The 27032-nt window shown below is 41.2% G+C and overlaps 1 protein-coding gene across 1 annotated transcript in view; it reads left to right on the forward strand.

The window, feature by feature from the left end:
• The window catches only part of SGCZ (sarcoglycan zeta), a 4560311-nt gene that overhangs the window by 3606495 nt on the left and 926784 nt on the right, over window positions 1-27032 (forward strand). Inside the window, exon 10 of the mRNA XM_078678949.1 lies at window positions 13357-13458. Within this exon, the coding sequence (XP_078535075.1) occupies window positions 13357-13458 (102 nt within the window). The remainder of the gene's footprint in view (window positions 1-13356; window positions 13459-27032) is intronic.

A 27032-nucleotide genomic window follows, 5' to 3' on the forward strand; every position in this document is an offset into this window, starting at 1 on the left:
GCACAGAGCAAGCAGGCTTAACTTAAGAGGAAATGCGTATTTGCGCAACACTTCAAACAGTAACAGTGAAAACTCCACAAAAAAACTATACACCAGTTTAGAAAATAAATTATGATTGTATAATTAAAAACAAGACCAGAACAACAAAATTCCAATAAGTAGAAATGAAGATATGAATGTTTAAACAATAAAAGAGAAAAGAGCGCTTAGTAGCAGTAAGAACGTACAGAGCTATCTGATTGCGCTGGACCGGGATAAAGTCAAGAGTTTAGGCTGACTGCGAAGGAGCACAGGGCCAGATACAGGACCAGCACTTGGTCTACTGAGCAAAAGTACCTTACTCCTGGTCACAAACACCAGATGTGGGGTGCAGCCGAGCGCTGCATTGGTGTAATTCCGTAGTCGAGAAGTGTTGATATTCTCAATGTAACAATGGTTATGCGTGGGTTCCAAAGGTGAAGCACTAGTTCTGAGATGCTTTTCTTCAGACTGTGATGTGGTGGGTTTCTCCACACAATCGAGAGGATGCATCAAAAATCCCTCCTGCAGCGGTGGCGATGCGGTGGTTCTGCTGCGTAGGTTCCGAAGGTGACGCGCTGGCTCCAAGTAGCTCTTATATACAACAATGCATTGAATTCTGCCTCACACAGCAGAACATGTGATAGTTCCCCTGGAGCAAGCATCTGGATCTACTGCCAATGCACCAGGCACATGAGCAGGGTAAAAGACTTTGATGACCCTGAGCCTTTAAAGAACAGGAGGCTCGCCGGCTAGCCCTTGGAGTCACCATCGGTCAAATGATGAAGTTCCAGTCAGAGAGAGCTGCAAGCAGCAGGGCAGCACAACAAGGCAGCAGTCTTCCAGAGCAGCTGGGCAGCAGAGTGGCAATCCTTAGCACAGCAATTCTTCTTCTTGGCAAGTTGGTGTCAGGTCTAGAAGTGTACTTAGACATATTGTATTTATACCCAGTTGTGCATTTGAAGTGAGGGTCACTTCAAAGAAGGGGCTTTGAAGTGCAGAGGGCTCTTTTCTTCCTGTCCTGGCTCCAGACTATCAACGGGGTGATTGCAGCTCTTTGTTTGTGAACAGAACAGAGCCCAAGTGTGAGGCTGTGCCCAGCTCCTTCCTCCCAGGAAGATGCATGAATTCACGCCCAGCCTTCATTTGTGTGGGTCTGTTTAGAGGGAATTCACAAAGTGAACTGTTACCAAGTTCAGTCAGAGAACAGAGACATGCAGCAGACACCAAATGGCTAGGAGCAGGAAATGTCCAACTTTCTAAAAGCGGTATTTCCAGAATGGTAACTAGAATTCCAACTTTACAGTTCAAGAGGATTTGTCATTACCAATCCAGAGGTACTAAACATGAGAATTCTACTTTCTCTCAAATAGGAATTACAGCTTATTAAATGTAAGAAGAAATCCCCAGTGTTAATCTATGAAAGGGGTAGGCCTCTCAGTAGTGAAAAATGGGTTTGGGAGTTTTTCACTACAGAGAATATGTAAAACTAGACCTTGAACTAGAAATAGAAAGCACATGTCCTACCTTTTGATTACACAGGCCACTGCTCTATGGGCTACTTAGGGACTACCCTAGGGGTGACCTATATGTAAAAAAAAAGGGGAGTGTAAGGCGTGGCAAAAGGTTTGTAATGCAAAGTTCACATGGCAGTAAAAACTGTACATACAGGCTCTGCAGTGGCAGGCCTGAGCCATGTTTAAGGGCTACTTCAGTGGGTAGTTCAAGCAGTGCTGCAATCCCACTAATAGAATGTAATTTACAGTCCCTGGGCACATGTAATGTACTGTACCAAGGACTTAAAGGTAAATTAAATGTACCAATTGTGGATAGGTCAATTAAACCATGTTTAGGGGAGAGAGTTCATGCACTTTAGCATTAGTTAGCAGTGGTAAAGTGCTCAGAGTCCTAAGGCAAACACAAGGGAATCTACAAGATACATATGAGTCAAGCAGGCAAAATAGTTAGGAAGAGCCGCCTAAGTCTTTCAGGTCTAACAATGATCATTTTGCAAGTCTGGTGAAAGGTGAAGAATATTCCAGACACAAGCGGCTGGACCAACACAATTCTTGTCTCTGGTTCAAACCTCATGGAAAGGATGTACTTGAAGCTATACGTTGTCTTAGGAATGCATGCTCTGAGAGGGAGATTGTTTGAAATGGCCAATAAATCTTGTCCACAGTCCTGGTGACGCATGTGCACCATGTACAGAGCTGCAAATTGAATGTTCATGTTTGCGCAAAGTCACTGACTCTGGGCCAATACCACATTCATATGCTTGTAGCAATGAAAAGTGCAACTTGTTTGGTGCTTGCATTCTGCAGACACTGAACATGTCACAAGTTTATTTACATTGGTACCATTTGAGGAAGTCAAGGATTCATATTTCATTTGTATAACCTGGATCATTAGTGTGACATAATACAAGTGGATAATTTAAGAAAATGCTAGCTATATACGTTTATCTTCGTACATGAAATTGATAAATTAAGGTCACAAATAGAAATCAAACAAAATATTTACACGTTTTCTAAAGGGGAACATGTCCAGGAAACTTGCAACTGGAGACCTCCACCACTGGCACTTACGAATCACACTTTTACTATAGAAGAGTGCTGCATGGGTCTATTGTGATACAAATGCACATTTAGTTTTCTAGGAATCTGGTATTCCAAAATTAATGTGTTGCTAATCCCATAGAAATGGAGACATTAAAGTTAGATCATTATGGTTCATTTGTCTAATAAGTACAATCACTGATTGCACATGTAAAAAAATGGGATTAATATTTGTGGAGTATGTGAGTTCATAATCCTCTCCTGACTGGGAACCAAGTGCCACATTGTAGCACTTGACACTCTCAGGGTAGTGAAGCAGAGCAGTCCAAGGTCTACCCAAGGATAGTGGTGTGGGCTAGTAATCTTCACTGCTGGCACACAACACTCAGGAAATCATTGTCTGAACAGTGCTGAAATATATACCATTTTTAACTATTTCTATTATAAATGTATATTTATATTTTATAATTAAATAATACATATGTACTAATATATATATATATATATATATATATATATATATATATATATATATACATATATATATATATATATATATATATATATATGTATATATATATATATCACACTATTTTATATTTAAGAATATTTTTTAACTATTGTAAATGTTTTAATTTAATGTAGTATTATTTCCCATGGTTTTTTATATTACGTCCCTACATCCATTATTTACAGTGGGAGGGTGCAAGTAGTTGGCCATGTATAGTGCTGGACTTGCTACAAAAGTGTATGTTACAGCATAAGTGTAAGTTACACGTGTAATTTATGACAAAGGTGTAAGTTACTACAAAAGTTCAGTTTCTGATTGATACTGAAAAGTAGTAAACGTGCTCAAAAGTGTGTTTCCTTTGTGAATCAGCCCTTGGGAGTGCGTGAGAGTGTCTATGCGTGTGTTTGGATGTTCATGTCTTTTCATGTGTAATAAATGGCTAGGACATTTGATATATGTATGGTCATCAAAAATAGATTATTATGAACCACATCCCATATGCAGTATCTCCTCGAGCGAATATATTAATTGAAACGGCGGCCCTACTTCGTTCTCGACGAATAGAAGAGTCTTTAAATTACATTCAAAGCACTACAGTGCATAAGCTTTATAACCCAGCCAGCACATTATATTACAGATCACTGGGCGTCTGTAGAACACTTTCAACGTCCTAAAAAAATGAATTCCTGTGAACAGAATTTCTCTTATATCACTTCAAAATGTCATATCTTATATCAATCAGTTTCACCCAACTGACTGCAAAGCGACTACTCCGTTGAAAACCTGATAGGCACTTATATTATGCATTGGTGTTAGATTATGCAAGGGCATTTGACCCAGTGGACCGTGATATTGTACTTCACCTGCTCCCTTCGGAACAGTAGCTCCATACACTTTCTCCATTCACTTTTCGATCTTTGCTTATTACGAGCTAAATTCAGCATAATTAAAAAAGCGATAGGTATGCGCCTGCCAGATGATGCGCACAGGCCCCTCCAGTCTGGTCTGTTGCACTGCTGTATTCGGACAGTTTAATAGGCTCAACACTTTTACTTGGTCTGTCACACTGTTGTGATTCTGTGTTTCTCCTGCAAACTATTGTTTACCAGGCCTAAGCTCTTTGATTAAAAGGGTAGGATTTGATAACAGAGCTATTTAAAATATGTACTTTTGGTCTGATTAAACGGAAGCATATTCTTATGTTAACAACGAATCCTTCAAGTTTAAGCAAACAATCCCAGTAGTTAAAATTAAACTGTAAAATGCATATTGGTTGAAGATAAATCTCAATGTGGCAAGACAAATAGCTGAATAAATAGAAATTATATAAAATCATTCCAATAGTGAACGATAAAAAATATCTATCTAAAGTAACAAAGATGTTATTGAGTCAGAATTAAAGTAACATTTAGGCTAATCGCACCTCCCATGTGTTGGATTGCCAGTTTTCTTCGGAACTATGATATATCATGATGTATAAATGAACCACCTGCCAATCATCATATGTCATAGTTCTATCAGAGCTGAATCTGTACATCTTTAGTGTCCTTGACCAATAGTTTAACCAGTGTCATGGCCTAATGCAAGGATGGAAATGGCCCCACTTGGGGGAAACGGCCATTACAACGAAGCCTTTACAATGAAATCGTTAACCACGCATGCAGTACAACGCATGTGTGGTTAACACGAAAGCCTTTACCACGCATACCTTTACTACGAGGTTTGTAGTAAAGGTATATGTGGTAAAGGTAAAAAGTAAAAAAAGGGGGGGTTGGGGGGTCTCCCCCCCAAAAAAGAAACTCACCTGAAGTCACGTCCGGTATCAGCGTCGTTTAAGAGAAAACGGAAAATAAACTTCCGCTTTCTCCTAACGACGTATGACGTCACCACGCTAGTAATTGTGGTAAATGTTATGCGTGGTAAACGAATTCCGTTGTAACGCATGCGTGGTAAAGGCATGCGTTGCAACGGAATTCGTTGTAACGTCATATATTCCCCACTTGGCTGCTGTTTGAATTACAAAAAGCATCAATGGGTATGGTTCAGTGGCCCCACAGGCATCTGGGTCCCCTTTCCACTGCACGTGCAGTATCTATGGAAGGTGATTTAAATAAAGAAATATTCTGTAACTATTTTGTTTGTCTTTCACCTTCGGGTAATTTAATATAAAATAACGCACACCCCAAATGAAAAATAAATGCAAGGTTGACCAATCAGCGGGAAATGCTATTTGTTACTTTATTACACCTCTATTGGTTAATACTGTCTCTCTGCAGGTGTCTGTGTGTAACCAGAGAGCCACATAATTAAATCCTGGTGATTGCAGTGGGACTAGTTACTAGTGTCTTTGTAGTGCTACGAGGCCCCAGACTGTGAAAAAAAAGCATTTTGAATATGTACGTCATTACTTAAATTTGCATTACACACAGAATAAGATAGTCTGCCACAAGATGTGTAACAGGTTTAGGTTTAAGGTACTTTAAAGTGCTTCCAAAATATAGATGTTGGCAATACATAGACTGTACCTAGTGAAAGCATATTTTTTTAACTATGCATTAAAAGCAGCTTTTATGCTTGCATATTAACCAATTGAGCAAATTTGCATTACTTTTTGGCAGCAGGCTCCTAGGCGAGAAGGCTTGTTTCCTATTTAGCTGTCTGTCTCTCCACTTCACTGTTTAGGAGACCCCCCTTACACTTCATCTGAGGCATCTCAACTGTCAAAATTAACTATCTCGGGACAGTTGTCTTTTACAAAAGATTTTAGGAACTGTGTTAGTTCATAAAAAAAAGTATGGTCATGTCAAGCCCCACGGATCCTGTCCACGTCAGACTCTGAGTCTAAACTAGCTGCCAGTGAAAGACTGCATCTCATTTAAAGTATGATCTTTAATTCACCACAGCTTCCTTTAACAATCTTCTATTAGAAAGTAAGGGGAATCGACTGCGACATTCAGCAGGATTCCTTAGAACCCCTCGTAATTCTCATTGGTCACGTCCAGACCCTGGCTGCTTCCTTTACATGCACTAGGTTCACTTTTACATCTTAATGAATGACACTCTAGGTCCAGTCCAGGGAGGGCGTGGCTAGCGCCCAACAAAGATGGCACTGTAGGTGTGGAGCTCTTGGCGTGAGGTTTTTTTCCACCTTTATAATCACAGTCAGAGGAATCCCCTGACTGAAAGAAAAGTGGTCCAAGGCTTATCATGGGACCGACATGCAGTTGGAACTAATTTGCACTGTAGTGTTCCTGTCTGAGGCAAGCTGACGTGATGGTCTCCGATGTGGCCTGATGCTTTACGATGGTGCCTTCACTAGCCCAGGAACCCTCAGTGCCTCTTTTATTACTGTGTGGCACTGCCCAATGCTCATATCCGGCTGCCATTGTGTTCTACTCATTATGCAGGCCGAAAAACCAACCTGGTAAGACCTACGGTAATATTTTGGAACAAGTTGGCACTGCATTCAAGTATCCAAGTTGGCGCCTGCTCCCTACTTGAGGAAATCATTTTATGCCCGCTTTTCACACTACGACCCCACTTCAAGCAACTACGCACACATTTCTGAGCTAAGGCTTGTTCCCTCTCCTGCTGGCATTATTCATAGACCTTTTATGAGATACATTGGTTGGTGACATGCTTTAGGGCAGGCTTTCACTGATCTTCATACCAACCTCTAAATCGGCACCTCACTTATTAAGATTGGAATAATTTCATAAATGCTGCTTTTAGGACCCCTTCACTGGTGGCTACCTGAACTCTTGAATTAACGCTTTTGTGCCTCTCACTCCTTGCCACCCTAGGTCAGTGGTTGAAGACATTATAGGGCCTCTTTCACCGCTGGGAAGCATAATTATAAAGCCTAAACCAGCTCTCAAATATATTAATCCAGGCCAGCCCAATCACTTCAAATTACTGGGTCGGTGATCTGACTCCATCATTCAATATTTTCATCTTAAGCTACCACGCTTCTAAATTTCAAGGTGTGCTATGATTATCATGTCACAATTCTGTGCTGTATACATTTGTAAGCACCACTTTGCTACACATCAAGGAAGTACTTTCTGAAATGGCTGACACAAGAGAGAAGGAACACAGAGGGTAGAAGGAACAAAAACAGGGCCACAATTCAACCAAATAGGACCCACCATCACCTGATTCTCCAATTAAGGGGAAACAGGACTTATCCCATAACAGTGAAACTATATTTTTGAAGCTCAATGCTCTACATGACTTACCACGATCAACCAAAGTAATTACTGAAAACAGCTCGAAATGGGTGGCCACTGACTAGGCGTTCATCACAAAAAATTCTGATTTATTGAAGCGGAAAGTAATGTAAGAGGAAATATCAGCCTTAGAAGATAGAAACAAAAGGGGTAATCTGAGAATTTTTGGACTACTAGTAAAAACAGAAAACAGCAACAAATCCTGCTTAACTTTCCTTTCTGTCTTGGCTTCCACACGTCCTTGAACTAACCTTTGATCAAAGCTTTGTGATTGAAAGGGCTCACAGGATTCCACCTGTTTCACCTAACCAACCAAGAGCTCTTATCTTTGGGCCTCTATGTTACCAGCATACTGAGATGATTCTGGGCCGGATGAAACAAAGTAAAACTATTTACTGTAAAGGCTTACAGTGGGCATTTCACAAGACAATGCAAAGCCCACAGTGGAGCGAAGATTAAAGTTATTTGGCTAGTGCTCCAAACTCAGATCCCTGTACATCGCTTTTACCTTTATAGGTGCTGCAAGGTTGAGGATCATCTTTTAGGGTAACCCACGGATCTTTGATGAATCTAAAGATCTAGAGACCTTCATGTGACAAATATCTGATTATCAAATGTCACATTAACCTTCCTGTAAGAAAGTGCCCCTTTTGTCTGACCACACCACCCCACGCTCTTTGCTCTGGGTGCTGTGGTTTCAGAACTAAAAGTGCACTGGGACCTGCTAACCAGGCACCAGTGCCAGTGATCTTTGCCTCAAAAGATAATGTGTTTTGGTACACTCAATTGCCAAAATGCTTTAACCCGCCCCTGTATGTACCTAGTATATGGTACCAGAGGTCACAGACCACCACTCCAAGACCCAAGAAGGACTGACCACCGGGCGCTGTTGTGGACCAGCCCACTGGTTACTGGTCAGGTGCCTTCTGGGAAGTGTAGTCCTGAACCTCACCATGTCACAACCTTTTAGAACATTACCAGGACCTCTGGAAGCAGATTGACCCAGCCGTGACCTTTGCAATGACCAAGGCTTGTTGGCGGTCTGACTGAATACTAACTGCTTCACTCAACGCTCCATGCGGAGAGCACATTTGGCATCATCTCCCTTCCATCTCTGTGGTGCAGTTGTCTAGTTCTTTCATCCCAAAAAAGTCTCTTTGGCACACCTTGTAAATTCAGGCCCGTCCAGCACTATGGATAGCCAAGCACACCTCTGCACCTGAGACACCCAAGGTAGGTACAGCTTTCTACCTGGTGATTCCTGGTCCTTGGGCCCCTCAATGCTTCACTTTCAAGTGGCTCCCCTGAACTCAGCCTGCAAGCATTGTTTTGTCAAATGCTGTTTTTTAACATCTCCTGCAGCTCCCCATCAGCACCAAGGACAGCCAAATTACCTCTGCAAATGGTCGCCCTGGACAAGGTAAAATTGTTGTGACAGTCCAGACTTGGTCTGTAGACCCACAAGACCTTAACTCCAAGTGGTTTCCGTGGAACTCACCCGCAAGTGACCGAATGCCAATTGGGATTTTCTCCATTTACCGCAATGAGTCCAGACTTGGTCTGTGGACCCACAAGACCCTAACACCAAGTGGTTTTCGTTGAACTCACCCTGCAAATGACCAAGAGCCAACTGGAATTTTCTCCATTGACCGCAATGATAAAGTTTGACAGCTCTGCAAAATAATATGGATTTTATTATCACTGTAAATTCTATAACCCCAGTTATATAAACTGTACATATTTCATTCAGGTGTCACACATTTATATAATACTAAGCTCTATTTTTATAAATTGGTTTCATATTTCTTTTGAGTCATGCCAATTACCTTTCATCACTGTTGGTGCTGTAAAAATGCTTAACACATGTTCCTCTAAGAAAGCCTGTCTGCTCTTTGCCGCTCTACCAGAACTGAGAGAATATTTACTGGTGTGAATCTGAGGTCTACTTCTGGGTATCATGTTAATATCTCTCATACTGTTAGGTGCTGCTTTCTAGTCCTAGCTAGTAGTCAAAACACATATTTTGCTCTTGTAGACTTGGTTTGATGAACTTCCTTAGACCACCAAGTCTGTATATTGTTATAAAAATAATCGTTATGCACCAACTAGATACCAGCTCAATTCACACACAGGTTTCTTTTACTCACAAGCTTGTTGAGAACTATTAGATTGTTCAGAATATCTTATATGTTTTCTGGAAGGAGATTTAGGATGCTATGATGTTCCTGTATTTTTCTCACTTGACAATAATTCTACCTATGCTAAGGATCTTACTCACAACTAAAATTAGTTGAAAGATGGAAATTTTCAAAACGGACCATTTTGGTCATCTCAGAGCAATTTCCTCAGGTCGCGGGTCATCGATTGTTTTGCATGAAAAATCGGACGTTCTCGCATAAACATGAATTACATCTAAATGGTGTTTCTATCACTTCCCGCAGTGAATAAACATGTTTTAAGCCCTCAAAGTGAGCATTAGGGTCATTTTAAGTCACTTTTACCCATGAGTCAAATCTTGAGTTTTGGGCCCCTAGAAGCATGAAAATGACTATAAACATGCTTATTTTAACGCCAAAAGTGATGATCCGCATCTGAAAGTCAAAATTAGTTGAAAAATGGAAATTTTCAAAATGGACCATTTTGGTAATCTCAGAGTAATTTCCTCAGGTCGCGGGTCATCGATTGTTTTGCATGAAAAATCAGACATTCTCGCATGAACATGAATTACCTCTACATGGTGTTTATATCACTCCCCGCAGTGAATAAACACATTTTAAGCCCTCAAAGTGAGCATTTGGGTCATTTTAAGTCACTTTTACCCATGAACCAAATCATGAGTTTTGGCTCCCTAGAAGCATGAAAATGACTATAAACATGCTCATTTTAGCTCCAAAAGTGATGATTCCCAAATGAAACTCAAAATTAGTTGAAAGATGGAAATTTTCAAAACAGACCATTTTGCTCATCTGAGAGCAATTTCCTTAGGTCGCGGGTCATCGATTGTTTTGCATGAAAAATCGGATGTTCTCGCATAAACATGAATTACATTTAAATGGTGTTTATATCACTTCCCGCAGTGAATAAACATGTTTTAAGTAAGGGTGGGCGGCCAGCTACGCTCCGTGCACGGAGTGCACGTAGTGCCGTCTCCTACGCATTTTGCGTAGCGGGCGTAGCCAGGCGGCACTACGCGCGCTCCGCAGACGGTGCGTAGCCGGCCGCCACCCGCCTCCCTCCCGCCCTCCCTAAATACTTAAATAAAAGGATAGTAAGCTTTTAAAAACACTTACCTTGTCTGCCGCGTCCCCGGGACTCCCTCTTGCCGTCCCGCGATTCGCGCCGCCATTTCAGATACTAATGCGCATGCGCGGGCGGCCGCGCATGCGCTTTTCTCATGAGAAATGCGCATGCGCGGGCGCCCGCGCATGCGCATTAGTATCTGAATCGGTGGCGGCGCGAATCGCGGGACGGCGAGAGGGAGCCCCGGGGACGCGGCAGACAAGGTAAGTGTTTTTAAAAGCTTTCTATCCTTTTATTTAAGTATTTAGGGAGGGCGGGAGGGAGGCGGGCGGCGCGTAATGGGGCTACGCGGAGTGCGCGGGTGGGCGTAGTTCTGTGCCCACTTCGCGTAGCTCCGCGGAGCCCCACTCCGCACACTACGCCCAGGGTTAGTTTTAAGCCCTCAAAGTGAGCATTTGGGTCATTTTAAGTCACTTTTACCCATGAGCCAAATCTTGAGTTTTGGCTCCCTTGAAGCATGAAAATGACTATAAACATGCTAATTTTAACCCCAAAAGTGATGATCCGCATCTGAAAGTCAAAATTAGTTGAAAGATGGAAATTTTCAAAATGGACCATTTTGGTCATCTCAGAGCAATTTCCTCAGGTCGCGGTTCATCGATTGTTTTGCATGAAAAATCGGATGTTCTCCCAAGAACATGTGTTTATATCACTTCCCGCAGTGAATAAACACATTTTAAGCCCTCAAAGTGAGCATTTAAGTAATTTTAAGTCACTTTTACCCATGCACCAAATCTTGAGTTTTGGTTTCCTAGAAGCATGAAAATGACTATAAACATGCTCATTTTAGCTCCAAAAGTGATGATCCACATATGAAACTCAAAATTAGTTGAAAGATGGAAATTTTGAAAACAGACCATTTTGGTCATCTCAGAGCAATTTCCTCAGGTCGCGCGTCATCGATCATTTTGCATGAAAAATCGGATGTTCTCGCATGAACATAAATTACCTCTAAATGGTGTTTATATCACTTCCCACAGTGAATAAACAGGTTTTAAGCCCTCAAAGTGAGCATTTGGGCAGAACATCATCTCAGACATGTTTGAAACTGTAGATCATAAGATCCTCTTCACTTACTCACAGCAGGCTGCCTGCATCCGCTGTGCATCTATGGAGTTGTTTGGTGGCTTTCTGTCTCGAAGGCCCCTCAGCTGGTGAGGACACCTTAGTCAATGCTTTCTATTTTAATACTGGCACGAGCCCACCAGCTCCCCCAACAATAAAGCGTTCTGGTGTGAACCTGGGCTTCTATGGGAATTCACAAGAGCATATTATCAAGCCCATTATCAATGCTTTTTCAGCAGTTTCCTGCCGCTAAAGGGGCGATAATTTTAATGCCGTTCTTGATAATATGCCCCTGAATATCTTAAAGAAACAGTTTTAGAATAACTTCTGAGAAGAGCAGAGAAGTATATCTACTGCTAGGGCGGCGTCTATAAGCGACCTATTTCAATGGAGGGCTAATCTCCTTATGTATATTCTGTATATAGTACATTTTCCGTTATATAGAAGAGGCTGCACATAATTGTTATCAAGTGTAGGTATTTTTAAGAACAGGCACACGCCGTGTAAATCCCAATCAAGCCACAAGCTGATTTGCAGTGTTCATAGATGTAACCGAGCAAAGAAACTTTGCCCAAAAATGAGCATTTTCTTTGGAAAAGACAAAAGTGGAATAAAGTAAATCGGATTGCAGGTGCGGTTCCATATGCTTATGAGCATATTATCTCAGTAGCATAGAAATCTTTCATGTCTGAAGTTTCTTTCAAAATAGTGCGGTCCTTGACGACAATCTCTCATCTTAAACCCCAGAGGAAATGCACAACCTGGTAAAGTAACCTGTTCAGAGTACTCCTCACTCCTTTGCAAAGGGGCAAAATCAAGTGCGTTTTGTGAAAATCGGACCATCGTGAGTTAGCTTTCTTTAAATAGGTCTTTCAAATAATGTCAATTAAACATAAATCCATGATTATCTTTGTCTAGTGTCAAGATGGCTCATTGAGTTAAAGACTCCTCCCTGACATCTGCTTTCATTTGCAGCTCGAGAGCTTCCATTGGGTAATAGCAACATTTTATAGTCATTGAGCGTAGAAGCGAATGAGCTATTGTATTAAGTATGTTTTAATAACCAATATATACTCTCAAGGAATTCATCGGTAAAGATTATACAGTGAATAAGTCTTCTTAGGCTTAGGAGGCTTGTAGCATGAAAAAGTGACTTTTTTTAGAAGAAGTCTTCAAAGGTGGGTAGTAATGAAGCACTGAAGTTGTAGCCAGGCTATGCGAGTTCATTTTCAGTAATTGCATTACTACAACAGTTCCACTGTGCCAGGCAACAGCCCGTTTAGGAAAAAGACCTGACATAGACTCTGGTGGTTGAAGTGTAGTGGAGTCGACATGGGAACTGCAGCTCCCAGGCTGTGTGAATGGAAAGGCTTTGCTTTTTCAGAAGGGGTCCAAGGTTTTATATTTAAAACTTGATTTGTCCTTCTTCCAGGCATTGGTGCAGGCAAATGGGGAAAGGTCTACTGCTAATATTAAATCTGCATTTTTAGATTGGTATCACAGTTACTAACTTGATAAAAAATAGTTGAAATGGCATAAATTACAGCATCAATTCCAGATCTAAGTCTTTCAAATCTGTGCTTTCTTCTTTAACTTGGCTTTGACTTACAATGATGTTGAAATTGTCTTTATTAACACTATCCTCACATTCATACTCGTGTGTTACTACTTACAGGATGGAATGGGGAACCTTAGAGTTAACAAGAAAGGTATCCGACTAGAAGGAATTTCCGAGTTTCTTCTTCCATTGTATGTAAAAGAGATCCATTCTCGAAAGGTAGGTTATTTTTATTTCTTTGCCTCCATGTATATAATTTGCTCTCTCTCGTAATGTATCAATAAAACTAACTGCGCTCCGAGAAGATTTGTGCAAACTGTTACTGGAAGAAATATTGTATAGCGTAAAATGACTTCTATGGCCCATGAGGAGGTTCATCATCTGGTGTCAGTGGCTACATATATCAGACTTGGAATACTCTCCATTAAATCTGCTCCTCAGTGATAAGGTTACTGAGGGTTTAGTTACTCGGCGATTGAAATTAACATGGCTGGAAGGTAGAATCTCGAAGTTTTCCTGTAATTACCAACTAAATCAGTAATTCCTCGTCTGCGTCCCAAGTGATCATTCCTCATAACATCCTCCTGATGTTGTCTGTTTATGGCAGTTCTGCATTGTTCTAATTATTTCATAATTCTAATTGGGTTGGTACCGCTGTCCCCTCCGGAATTAAAATGCCACTTATAATGAGAGTCATAGTAGTTTTGTTGTATTACACATTTCTTTGACTTGGAGTAACATTTCTCCATTCAGTGCACCCTCCAGTTCCACCGCAGGATTTTCTCATGCTGACTCTTGTTGACAATTATTCATGTTGCTTAACTTTTCAACAACAGACAATGCAGACTCAGACTTCAATGTGCTCCCTCTGCATGTACCTCAATTACCATCAAAGTCTTAAGAATGAGGCATATTCTTCACTCAATCATCATTATATTAGGAGATTTAGCATAAGAGCGTGTGGCACACGTTTCCCAAACATTCCCACATTTTAACCTATAATACTCTAAACAAACATTTATAGTAATGCCATAATTTCAAGACAATAAAAATACATTTCTATTGTAAAATATTTGTGGGTATAAGTAATCTTATGTCGATAAGGTGAAAGCGCTGGCTGAGCAACTTGTTGCCGAGTAAATCTGAAGATTCTTTGGTACATGATATGAAATTAAATTATTGATGCAAGAGCAACTTTAAATTTGATGTGCTGTTTATACTTATGTTATGCAAGGTTGTAGTCATAATAATTTTTAAATACAATTGACAATATAAGTAAGAGGATGTAGATTGAACAAGTTTGACTACTGATTTGGTAATCTAAAAAGCCCCTGATAGATGCATGTAGAGTGTCAATAAGACAGAGGACGCATGTGTGAAACTCTCAAAGTAATCAAATTTGCAACATTTTAATTGCGCTACATGTTATTCGTTACTTTAGTGTGTTTCACCTTGAACTTGCGAGGAGTGGCTCTATATTTTCTTCGATTAACATCACAATTACAACACGCTGCAATTTCAAATTTCGAAATTTGGCACTTCCTTTGCGACCCCTGGCCCTAGGAAAGGCAAAGGGTTTACCCTCTCTGAGGTCAGGGGTTTCGAAGGAAGTGCCAGGAGTATCAGGGAGCAAGCTAAAAGTCCCATCTACGACCCCTGACTACTCCCAAATGGTGTCCATGTGCACATATTTTACAGGTAAACATATGGAGCCTACATGTAATGTACTGTAAGGAAGCCATAAGCAGAGAAGTGTAGTTCGACTTAAGTTGCTAATATTCAGGCAACAAAAATCGAGAAATTAAACCCTATGAACTGCCACAACTATGAATTACCCCTTGTAAACATTGAGCTATTAGTTTTATGGATTTTCCTAAATAACTACCTACATTTTCATCATACAAAAACTTGTGCGGAGTGATAGACTGATTTACAAAATTAGGTCATTCTACTCCCTTGAAACTATTCCCACAGCATCAGTTTTGGCTACTGTTTTGTTTTTTATACAATAATGGGCAATTACACCACTTACTAGCTGTGATAATCACTGATCATGGTTCTCAATTTACTTCCAAATTCTGAAAAACTGTTAGGAATTTGACTGCAGAAATCCATTTGTCACACCCCAGAGACAAAATGTGTCAATCGAGCCATCAACCCTTATGTACACTGTATCTTGACGCAATGTCAAGAGCATTTGGGAAAACTGATACTATTAGTTGAGTTTTTGTAACAATTCCATACACAATTCATTGAAGATATCTATGCTTTTCTGTATCTTAGGGAGCCACCCATGAATGCTGCCTATATACATCATACCATATTCTGTACCATCAATTAAATCAACATTCAGTCATTGCATGCAATATAAAAACGGGCTGTCATCCATTCCACAAATGCTAAACAAGCGTGCAAGAAACATGCCGACATCCAAAGACAACCAGTTTCAAATCAAATTCCTTGGCAAAAGTCACAAAGGATTTAAGCTTTACTTCCTGGTGAAACTGGCATACAGTAAGGATCCCCTCTATTAGCCAGTCCATCCAGTTCAATGTACTGCCCCAAGTCAAGATTCCATCACTGTGTCAAATGAGTGAAGCTATCGCAACAAATGGTGGCTCTTCAGATGTTTGTGGACTGGGTACCAAGCGTCTATCAAAGCTCCAATGATTGCTGTGCTCAAACATTGGGTCTTGGAGTTGTATAGGTACACTAGGAGAGCAGTTCCAGGTAGTGTAGCGGCAGCTGTTCAATGAAATTCAAGGGGGTACCTCCTGTGAACCTGGTAATAAAATGGAGCTAGCATAGGTGGAGGGCCAGAAAGTGTACGTGGCCAAATGGGATAGTCCAAGTTCTTCTGAAGCAGTTTTGCACATAGGCTCTGCATTTTGGATCTAGGTTTTCTGCCCCTGTCCCATATAATTGATATACACCATCATGGTTTTGGGATCCAGAAAGGAAAGAAATACGAAACTGTAATTGCATCTTGTGCTACCGTCAGTTTGACTATTTGGACATAGCCGCAGAAAAATAAGTAAAGGTGAGACCATTTCCCAAAATTATTTTTGATTTTGGCACTTAGAAGTACTATGTTATCCTCTACTATCCTCTCTTGTCCTCCAGTAATCAGAATGCCACGTTTGGCTAGTCTCCTAGGCATCCCTCTCATGTCATAGCCATGTACTCTACACTCATCAGTGTTGGGAAACTGTGGCTGATCCTCCCATTTACCCCACTTAATTAAAGAGAAAGAACGGATCAAAGACATGATGGTGGGTAATGAGGTCTCAGGGAATAATGACAGCAAGATCTCCTCCACATATGAAAACACCTTAAACTGTTCTGCCTGGCTATCAGTACCTTTAAATGAGGCCATGGAATGGATGACAGTTTACAAAGGTTCCACTGACAACAGGAATGAGAAAAGTCTCCCTCTTGATGTTGTCATGTCCGGATAAGAAACCATTGCAAAGAGCAGAAATCACAGAGGAGTAACATAGCCAGCTCACATTCTAATAACATCTGTGCCAAGGCATGCTCTTTCCATGATCCAAAAAAAGTACTCCCACCCAACCCTGTTGAACACGTTCTTCACATACAACAGAATGGCAATGCATCATCTGGGAGGAAGAGAGTCACCAGAGGATATGCCACAGAGTCTGGGGGTAGTTCCTGGATGAATAGTAGCCTTTGACAAACACCACTTGGGTTTCACAGACATGCATATAACTAACTGTCTGTAGTTTGGGTGCCAGGATTGTGGCAAAATCTGTCATGTCAATGTTAGGGGAGGTAAATCAATCTAATAGGTCAGTGAGAAAGTAGCTTTATTAGATATAGAGTCTAGTGGGTCTGAAAAACCTGTCTCCTTGAACACATCATAAACATTGGGCAATCATTGGTGTGCACAATTTCGGTGGCTTAAGTTCTATACAGTTTCTCACAGTAGGATACAAATGTCTTCACTATGTCAAGGGGATGAGAGAGGTGATATTGAGCAACCAGGACTTTGCCTTTTTTATCCGCCATGTTTCTCATTTCCTTACTTCATCTTATTGGCATTTGTTTGACTTGCAATGTCAGGGATATCACTTGAAATTCCAAAGACAACTGTTCTTCCTTTGCCTTCTTCTTGGCCAGTGCATTATCCCTTATCATCAACTCTCTCCAGGTAGCATTTACCTGACACCCACAACAGCTGAGCTCATGTTACAGAGTACTGATTATCCTCTACATATGTAGAGACATGTAGCATGCAGTGCTTTTTGTCAGAGGGCATCTTATGCCCTGGTTTGCATGCACCATAATGATGGAGGGCATGTTGATTGGCCCAGAATCAGACCTAACATAACAGAGGAGTGATCGGACACACCACCTTCCAGGGTAGACTAATGAGTTACTGTGGCTAGAAGAGCCCCCTACAGAATAAAATATTCTCTCATGTACAAAACTAATGTGCAAAAAAGGTTTAAGTTCCAATCAGTGGGATGCAAGGGACACCATACGTCTAGTAGGCCATGATCAATCAACAGGTCAGTCATAATGGCTCTATCATTCCAATTTTCAACATCATAATGCCCTGATGTATCAGAAGATATCCAGGACAAGGTTCCAATCACCTCCAACTAACTACAGCATAGCATTTAATTCACTTATTTGTTTATACAATTTACAGAACAAGTAAACCCTGTGTGTTTGAGGCATATACCATGCTAAAGTCCAGAGTCCTGTCAAACATCTTCAATTTCACAAAGATGTAGTTTCCATTTTGGTCTGCCCAAGTCTTAAGAACATCATGGGACTTGGTTTTGTTGATACGAATAGCCATCCCACATTTCTTAGATATTTTGCAGAATGTTGCTAGTTCACCCTGATCAGTCTGCATACCATTACTACTACTAATCGCAGTGCCCATGCAATCCGTGATCATTTTCACACCTGTTTCATCATGGGAAAGTTGGTGTACTGTAGGAATACAATGTCAATGTGTAAAGATAATGTAAAACCTTTTTACGTTTGACAAAATGGGACTGGCCATTAATGTTCCAACTGACAAACAACAGTGCCATTTTACCAATAGGAGCTGATTGCAGTGGACACATGGCAACGGAAAGGATATGATGAGAATGATAAGACGGTTCAAAGGAGCAACAGATGTGCCGTAATGAAAGGAGTGAGTCAGGGACCAGTCTATATGGCTAGTACAACATGAAATAAAGCTCCTTCAGCAGGTGGCAGCTGAAGGTAATTTAAGTTTACTATGGACAAGGAGAAGCTGGTCTCCTGGAGGGGCAGTAAGGAATGACCAGAAGTTGTGGTCAACAACAGTAGTGGGAGGACAGGATTGAAGAAATCAATCAGTAAGTTGTCTGGGTCCATATGGGATCTGTAACCTTGGTCCAAGAACCAAAACCCCTGTAGTACAGGCAAGTGAAGGGGTAGGAATTGGGCAAATAATCTAGCAGAAAGAATTGGGGCCCGGAGTTGGGGGACCCCATGATCCAGAGCAGAGCTGAAAGCAGACACAGAAGAGTCCATGCATGGCATTCAGGTGAGAGCTTGAGAGGGAGGGGCAGTTGAGAGGGCGGGATAGTATACACACAGGAGACAAACAACAGATGTCACATAGGGCATATAGTCACATCAGCTAATAAAATATTGTAAAATGTGTCCTTTCGTATCGGTAGAAACCTAATTACAGCAACGCAGAAAATAATACCGTAGCCCATAACCCTTTGTTAGGTTCAGGAAATGTAATTAAACTATTCATTGTGGGGTGACACTAAGCAGGATGATAGCAATTGGGAACGTATCCTGTTGGAAAGCCAGCTCAGACATAAAGGTAGCAAAGGTAGCAACTAAAAGGGTGGGGTTGAAGCAGGTGAAAGAGCAAGAGAGAGTGTGGAAGGAAACATAACCTCAAATTCAGGATTGTCAGCCCCCTTGAGAGGAGATTTGGACTTGTTACTACCCCTTGTAAGGGGTTCTTTGATTCAATGTAGTCTAGTCATCCCAGGCTGCCTTCGGCTGGGGCTAGATTGAGTAAAGTAGTCCACTTATTGTGATTAAGCAGCAATTTCGCAAGGGGGTCTGGTGGTGTCCCCATGCAGAACATCAGAGAATATATCCAGAGCATCAATTTCAGCATATTGAAGGAATTTCCAACCTAGGAAAGGATTATCATTGCCAGGTCCAGGAGCCAATGTTTAATGCCCCTTCTTCACAGTCAAGGTTGGAGCGCCAGGAACTTTTCTCATTTTGTATTCATGTCAGATGATTTATCGGCTTGTACACAGATTGAGCTGTCTCCAAGCATGAATGAGGCCTTCTATATTTCTGCATTAACAATTATTTGTGCATGTTAAAGTCACAGGAGATATTCGATAACATGTTGTGCACAATTGCCTTGTGGAGATGTTCTAGGTCTCATACAAGGCACCGATTTAAACTCAAAGCGGTCACAAAAGTAGTCCTAAGGGGCCTCAGGAAAATAATATACCAGAAGTTTGGAATATGTTTACCTTTAATTGCCTTTGGCATAACTTACAGATAAATATAAACTCTTCAAGTTTTGTGACTTGCTCTATAGATATCAAATGACCTGGACATGATCTGGAAGTTATCCAGGCATTTCTCTATGTCTTCCAGACTCTTGTCAGTGGAGTGAAGGCATTTATGGAACGCCAACAACTCCTTTCATTTTGAGTGAACTTCAAGAGAGATATTATAGAGTCATATTTGAACATAGTGGACCCAGTCTGAGATATTTTCTTCTTGATGGTCTACAGAGTGATATCCATCATTGTTCCAATAAGTTGAGCAATTGGCGGCCACACACCAGAGAGTGCGTCCGAAAAGAGTAGTTGGTGCACTGGATGCTGGGATGAAATGGGGCAGGCACAATAGGTAAGTCAAGGGAGTAGATCCCATAATTTGTGTGCATTGCACAAACCAAACAATTAAGGAGAAGGTGATCAAAAGGAACAGCATATTAAATGTGTCCAGTGGCAGCAGGTTGGGTCTTCTGACAACATCCCAGGTGTCATGCAAGCAAGTAGCAGAGGAGTAGTATCAATACCAGGAAAGTAGAATAGCACGTGAGGGGGAAACATATGTATAGTGCCTAGGCCTAGGTACAAGCTAGTTTGAAGGTGTTCCCAATTAGTGTGTTTGAACACTCCCAATAAAGTCATCTATAGTGTTGTATGTAGAGCAGTGCAATCATACACTTCCAGTTGAGGAGTCAAGTGTCCTGCTAGAGGAGCTCACAGTAGAGGTGACCGTACAGAGTCAGCAAACAGAGCTGGTCTCCCTGCTGGTAGCAGATGTGTAGGATGGGATAATCAGACAGGAATCAGAAGAATGGATAGGTGACTAACCTTTGGGAATCTATCACTGGTAGGACAAGGGTGTGGCTCCTCCCTGTAAGGTTTGAATGATATACAAGCATGGAAAACCTATAATAGTTGGGATCATAAAGCTATAAGGGGTGCTAATTGTAATCAGATATATCAGTGGCTTAGTAACAAACTTGAGATAAATCTAACACCCAAACCAAACAGGGCGTTATTAGGTATGACTAATTCACTCGCTTTACCAATTCGTCAGCAACAGCTTGTATTTACAGCATCATTTCTTGCTCGGTCATTGGTTTTGCAAAAATGGAAGGAAGCTGATCCTCCAATATTCTCACAGTGGTTGGCTAAGACTTCTCGTATTGAATCAAAAGAGAAATTACTTTCGCAAAGGATAAGAGCCTTAAAGAAGCTTAATGAAATATGTGGTGAGATCTAGGTCTAAATACGTTCTCATACACACTAAGTTTTTCTTTTAGATGTATAAGCCTGGATTTCCTTTTATACTAACCAATGAGCATTTTTCATGTCTCATGTATATTATTGACGATTCTATTTGGATGTATTGCTTATTTATGTTCACTTTTTACTAGCTGCAAATAAAATAAATAAATAAAGGCTTTACTGATGATCGGAGTAGTATGGCAGTTGCAGATGCCAGGCAGTGCATGGTGTCTGCGATTTGCCCAGTGCAGGAAGGTATCCTGCACATCTAAAGATGATGTTGAAAAAGTGCACTGTTCCAACTTGCCATTTAAGAGGGATGATTTCTGCTTTTGGGTCAAACTCCATTTTGTGAATTTTCATTGCTTTTAAATTCCTTTGGTGAGTCTCCTTTAAGTTTTCTGTCTGTCGTTTGGTATACCATTCAATTGGATTGCTTCTTTCACCCTCTTTTGAACTACTGGAGTCTAGTGGGATGTGGCCGTCTTTAGTTCCTGCAGTGGTGAATCTTCATTAGACTTGCATTGGGTGTACATATTATAGTCTGCATATATCGGTATTACTTTGCAATAACTTACCGTATTATATCACAGACTCCACCTGATGCCAGACGTTGTACCATTCAGTGACATATTTCTACCTTGACTACCACATCTTCCCTGTTTTTGCCCAGAAGTGGGAAGTTGGGTACAAACCTTTAAAGAGGTCATGCTTTTCATGTATCATGTATATTATTGACGATTCTATTTGGATGTATTGCTTATTTATATTCACTTTTTACTAGCTGCAAATAAAAGAAATAAAAAAAGGCTTTACTGATGGGAGGCAAAGCGTTCCACACAGAGGACCCCGTAGCTGGGTATCAGTAGATCTTGATGTTGCAATGAGAACCAGACTATTCAAAGTGCTTGCAACTGTTACCAAATGTCTCAACATCAAGAGAGTGCGGGAGTTTTGGAAAAGAGCCAGTCATCTCTTCAGCCTCTGGGAGTTACATGAACACAGGATCTCTGAGAACGGGCAGCTTAGGCAGCCAAGTCCATGCCTATGTGGACAAGCCAGCAATCCTTATGAAGAAGTTATTCATCACCACTGAGCCATATGCCTCATGTGCAACATGGCCAGAGGAATGGCCATCTCTTGGCACACTGACCTCGGAAAATGGCACACACAGAACTATTAGGGAGTAGCCATTCTTAGATGCGTCATACCTACGCCTCTGTCCTGCATCCTGTTGTTCATGTTTCTGTGTAAAATGTCTCCATCTCTACCACTTTAATATCAGTCACCTCCTCCTCAAATAATAGTAAAAGGTTCTAAACAAAATATCAAGTAAAACTCATAGGTGGACTCTAGCTGCTCTTGAGGACAATTTCAATAGCTAATGATTGGAATGGGTATGGTCAAGCTGACTGATTGTTGGAACATTTACATTTGTCAAACTCCAAGATGACCTGAAGATTTTAATAGACAATTTTGTGTCAAATAGGTTAAGGGTCTGCTTTCTAAAGGTGGGGATTCTATCAGGACCTACCTCAGGGACACAGTGCTATAGGGTCTCAACAGGTAATGAGAACCATGGACATGAGAACAAGAGTCATAGAATGTTCAAGAGGTTGCTGTGGTTTAAGACCAAACATAGTCACCATGTTCTATAGACCGGAGTAGTATGGCAGTTGCAGATGCCAGGCAGTGCATGGTGTCTGCGATTTGCCCAGTGCAGGAAGGTATCCTGCACATCTAAAGATGATGTTGAAAAAGTGCACTGTTCCAACTTGCCATTTAAGAGGGATGATTTCTGCTTTTGGGTCAAATTCCATTTTGTGAATTTTCATTGCTTTTAAATTCCTTTGGTGAGTCTCCTTCAAGTTTTCTGTCTGTCGTGTGGTATACCATTCAATTGGATTGCTTCTTTCACCCTCTTTTGAACTACTGGAGTCTAGTGGAATGTGACCGTCTTTAGTTCCTGCAGTGGTGAATCTTCATTAGACTTGCATTGGGTGTACATATTATAGTCTGTATATTTCGTTATTGCTTTGCAATAACTTACCGTATTATATCACAGACTCCACCTGATGCCAGACGTTGTACCATTCAGTGACATATTTCTACCTTGACTACCACATCTTCCCTGTTTTTGCCCAGAAGTGGGAAGTTGGGTGCAAACCTTTAAAGAGATCATGCTTTAGAGAGAAAATAAAAAAAACTCCAAGAGTGTGTTGCTGCTGTTACTAGGATTCAGGGCTTTAATGGAAAAAAAATAAGTTGGCCTTCTGATTATCACTGAAGGACTCCTTACATTTAGATTGAATCTTCATCTGAAAGTCACTTGCACCATCTTCTCGATGAAACTAAGACTTCCAGCACATTCTGCATTATGTGAGCACCAACCCTGACTCTTCATAATGGCAATGGAAAACCTGTATTTGTACAGATAGTCTGCTGAGGGAATGTCTTTGCCTCTGCGCCCGCTCTGTTTTACAGATGCGGGCCAAGAAGCAAAAAGCTCTCAGGAGGCGCACTGACAGTGCGCCAACTAGAAGGTGGCACACTGTCAGTGGGCCCCCTGATTTCGTCCCTCTGGTGAGGGCAAAGGGGGTCACATGGACCCCAGACATCCCCTTACAGGTGGGTGCAGTCACTCATTGCACCTGCCTGTAAGGGGGTATTTAATCCCCTTTGAAAGTGCAGACAGATTGCCACCTACACTGTGAAAACATGGAGTGGCTTCAAAGCAGCTGCTCCATTTTCACTTGTGTTTGCAGCTGCCCAAGGGGCAGCACATTCACCCTAATATAGTACATTTTCCTTGCTTGCGCCTTTTAAAAGGTGCGCACGGAGCAATCAAGGAAAATGCACTCCATGTGTATTACAGCCCCAGGTGGGCAAGCCTAAAGCTTTATCCAAGGAAGGTGAATCAAAATTGAATACTTCTTATTGAAGGCCCCTCTGATGGTGGTGGTGGTCTTGGAGTCCACAGATTTACTAAGTCCCAAAATTTCATGGTTTCTGGAGAAGCTCCTCTGGGTAAATCCCAAGACTCTGAGGACGTCAGGGACAGCATTTAAGGTCCATGTGTCACTCCAGCAGAGGCCACCAGTAAGATCCAGTTTCAATAATGCTGGTTAACTGGTCACTTCAGATTAAAGGGTTCTTTCAGTGTGTTATTTCCCTGTAGCACACAGGAGGTCAGCCAACTGACCCTTTGAACCCTCTTCTTTGTCTTGGGTACAAGGAAGAATAGGCTGGCTCTTCTGGGCTGCTCATAGGTCACAGACAGCAGGTCCAGGCCTCTTCTGATCTTTAGCAGTATAATAAAGTGGCTCGAGAAGGGTATCTTGGAAGGCGGTGTTTGTGGGTTGCAGCAGCTAGTCGGTGGGGGTTACTTTTTTTTCCTTCCTAGCCAATGGGTGAAAGTTCCCAAGGGCAACACTGCACTCTTTTGCTGCAGTTTATGTTTACACTACTATCATCAATCACACAGTGCACCTCCTAAGATTAAAGTTAGAGAATCCCCTTCTCCCTTTTACAGAGCCTGTGTGCCGACCCAGAGGTGTGGCCAGGGAAACGAGCAGTCCCCTTCTTTGAGGTCAATCAAAACAGGATCTGCTTATAGTTCTCACCCCACAGGGTTTAGTGTCAGCTTGGTGGGACAAAGGGTTGTCTTTTGCAGGTTGTTTACTTGTGAAAGGGCAGGCCCCTTTACAAGTTAAATAAATATCTAGGCCCATTGTTACAAGTCTTCTTGTGAGGGGGAAAATACATCTCCCCACATTCCTTTTCACACCTCATAAAGGCCCAGCACTGACTGAGCAGCTGTTCTCGAGTTTATGCAAATTAGCCTCTAGGAACTTCAAGCAGGGGAAAAGTAAGCTTCTAACAGTTTCTTTTCTTAAATATCTATTAAAAATGGAAGTTCATCAATTAATTGTTTTTGTAAATATGAAGAAAGTATTTCTATCTTTGATGTTATAAGTTACAAATGAAAGTCATGTTTTCTCTGTCACTGTAATGGATGACATAATCAGTGCTGCAGTCCACAAGTGACATTCAAGTTTCCATTCTGTGGGTTTATTTCTGCACTGTATTTATAGGATATTGAAATATGTCAATTAAGATTAAGCCAATTTTGTTCAAAAGTTGTGTGCAGGCTCTTCACTACTGGTGAACAGAGGTTACCTGCACATAAGTCCAGCAAAACAAATGGGGCAAACACTGTGGGAAACCACAAAAAAAAGGGCATTTTCTACAGTGACCATTCTTGTGTCTCCCTGAAATAAACTCTTCTATTTTTACCAAGGTCATGGAGAGAAAGAATTGACCCAAAATATATCAGTTTGTCTAACTTTAAATTACTCATGAAAGTGCAACCCATGTTACTTAGTTCCTTCCATTGCTTTAGCAGTCCAAGAAAACACATTGAAACAGTTGTTGATAGGTGAACGAATACACCATTGGTGCTGATGTGCCCAGCAAGTGTGCGCACAATAAATTGTAATGAGGGGACTAACACAGATTCCATTCTGAGTGCCCCAAAATAATAGAGTTTCTGTGAGTTCCCTATCCCTTACAGCAAAAGTATTTAAGATGCCATGTCCCACTCATGCAGTTATATCTAAAAACTATAGCGTTAGCGCCCATTCTAAACAAGATAGAGCAATGTATCTCTTTCCTTTGTTGACAATGGAAACCCAAAAAATAGCATTTGCATAACAAGTTTAGAAAAAGGAAAAGTGTGCTTTAATCACTAAAGAACTAAGGGGCATATGTATGAAGCCCATTTCCCATTCACAATCGGCCCGTTTGCGAATGGGAAAAAGCCTTTTGGGATGTAAAACTGTCTCCCTCCCGGACGGCCTCACACCTTGATTGTCCGTCCCCTCCCAGCCATACATAAGGTGAGACAGGCTTCTTGTCTTGTCCTAGGATAGTTGTTAACATCAACCCTTTTTTTTTAAAAACCCTCACCACTCAGAACCTACTTTCGCCCCTGTACTGTGGCTAATTTCACCAATATGTCACAGTTTACACATATCTGCCTTGGTTGATTGACACTGGACACTTATTCACTCACGCGTGGAAGGTCTTCACAATAAGCATGGTCCGCAATTCAGCAATGCAATGCTACGCAGATCTCAGGTTCTAAATTATTACTTCTTGTCTTTTGTTTCCTTCTACATTTTCTCAACAGGCTTGCATGGTTAATACTCAGGCAATGTATTGTTAGTCCTGATGATGATCCTTTTATTTATGTACAGTATCGAAACGCCGTCGACAGTTTATGTAGTCATGCACTAGTTTTCCCGTTGTGTTACTCAATTGTGTTTACTACATGAGGTCAGCCAGGCTTATCTCAAATTCTTTACCAGCGTCCCCTCGTTACATAATTGCCTGCAATTACCCCCTTTATTCTCCTTGGTTTTGTCCTTTATGTGTTATATGTACCGGATACAGGACTGTATCCCACTGTATATTTGTTCACCCTATCCTGTTGAATCTCTTACATTGATTAAATCAGTGTCCGGCTGGACACGCTTTTGTCTATAGCACACATTGTTGTCTATAATTCATTAATTGCTTTCTGTTGATCACGTTAAGTTAAGGACCTTTGTTGCCTGATAAAAAAGTATCATCCCAAAAGGCCCTCACAAAATAGGAAATCGCTAAATTTGCGATTCCTTATTTTGCTCAAGCTTTTAAGGAATAGTAAATTGCGATTCCTTAAATGCGATGTGAAAAGCACCCAAGTGGTGCAATTTCTCCTTAAGAAATTGCAAATTACCACCAACTTCAAGTTGGTGGTAATCAGCGATTTCTTTGAAAAATTCACTTTTTTGCATTTTTCAATGTGCCATGTGGCGCACATACATGCCCTTAGGGCATGTATGTGTGCCACATGTGCACACATGCACATTTCAGGGGTGCAACATGGTGTCCTTTTGACACCCTGGAACCCTTGAAATTGCATTCTCAATTTGCGATGCTCTAATTGAG

This window comes from Lissotriton helveticus, chromosome 2_2, assembly GCF_964261635.1.
Source record: "Lissotriton helveticus chromosome 2_2, aLisHel1.1, whole genome shotgun sequence".
Classification (NCBI taxonomy): Eukaryota; Metazoa; Chordata; class Amphibia; order Caudata; family Salamandridae; genus Lissotriton; species Lissotriton helveticus.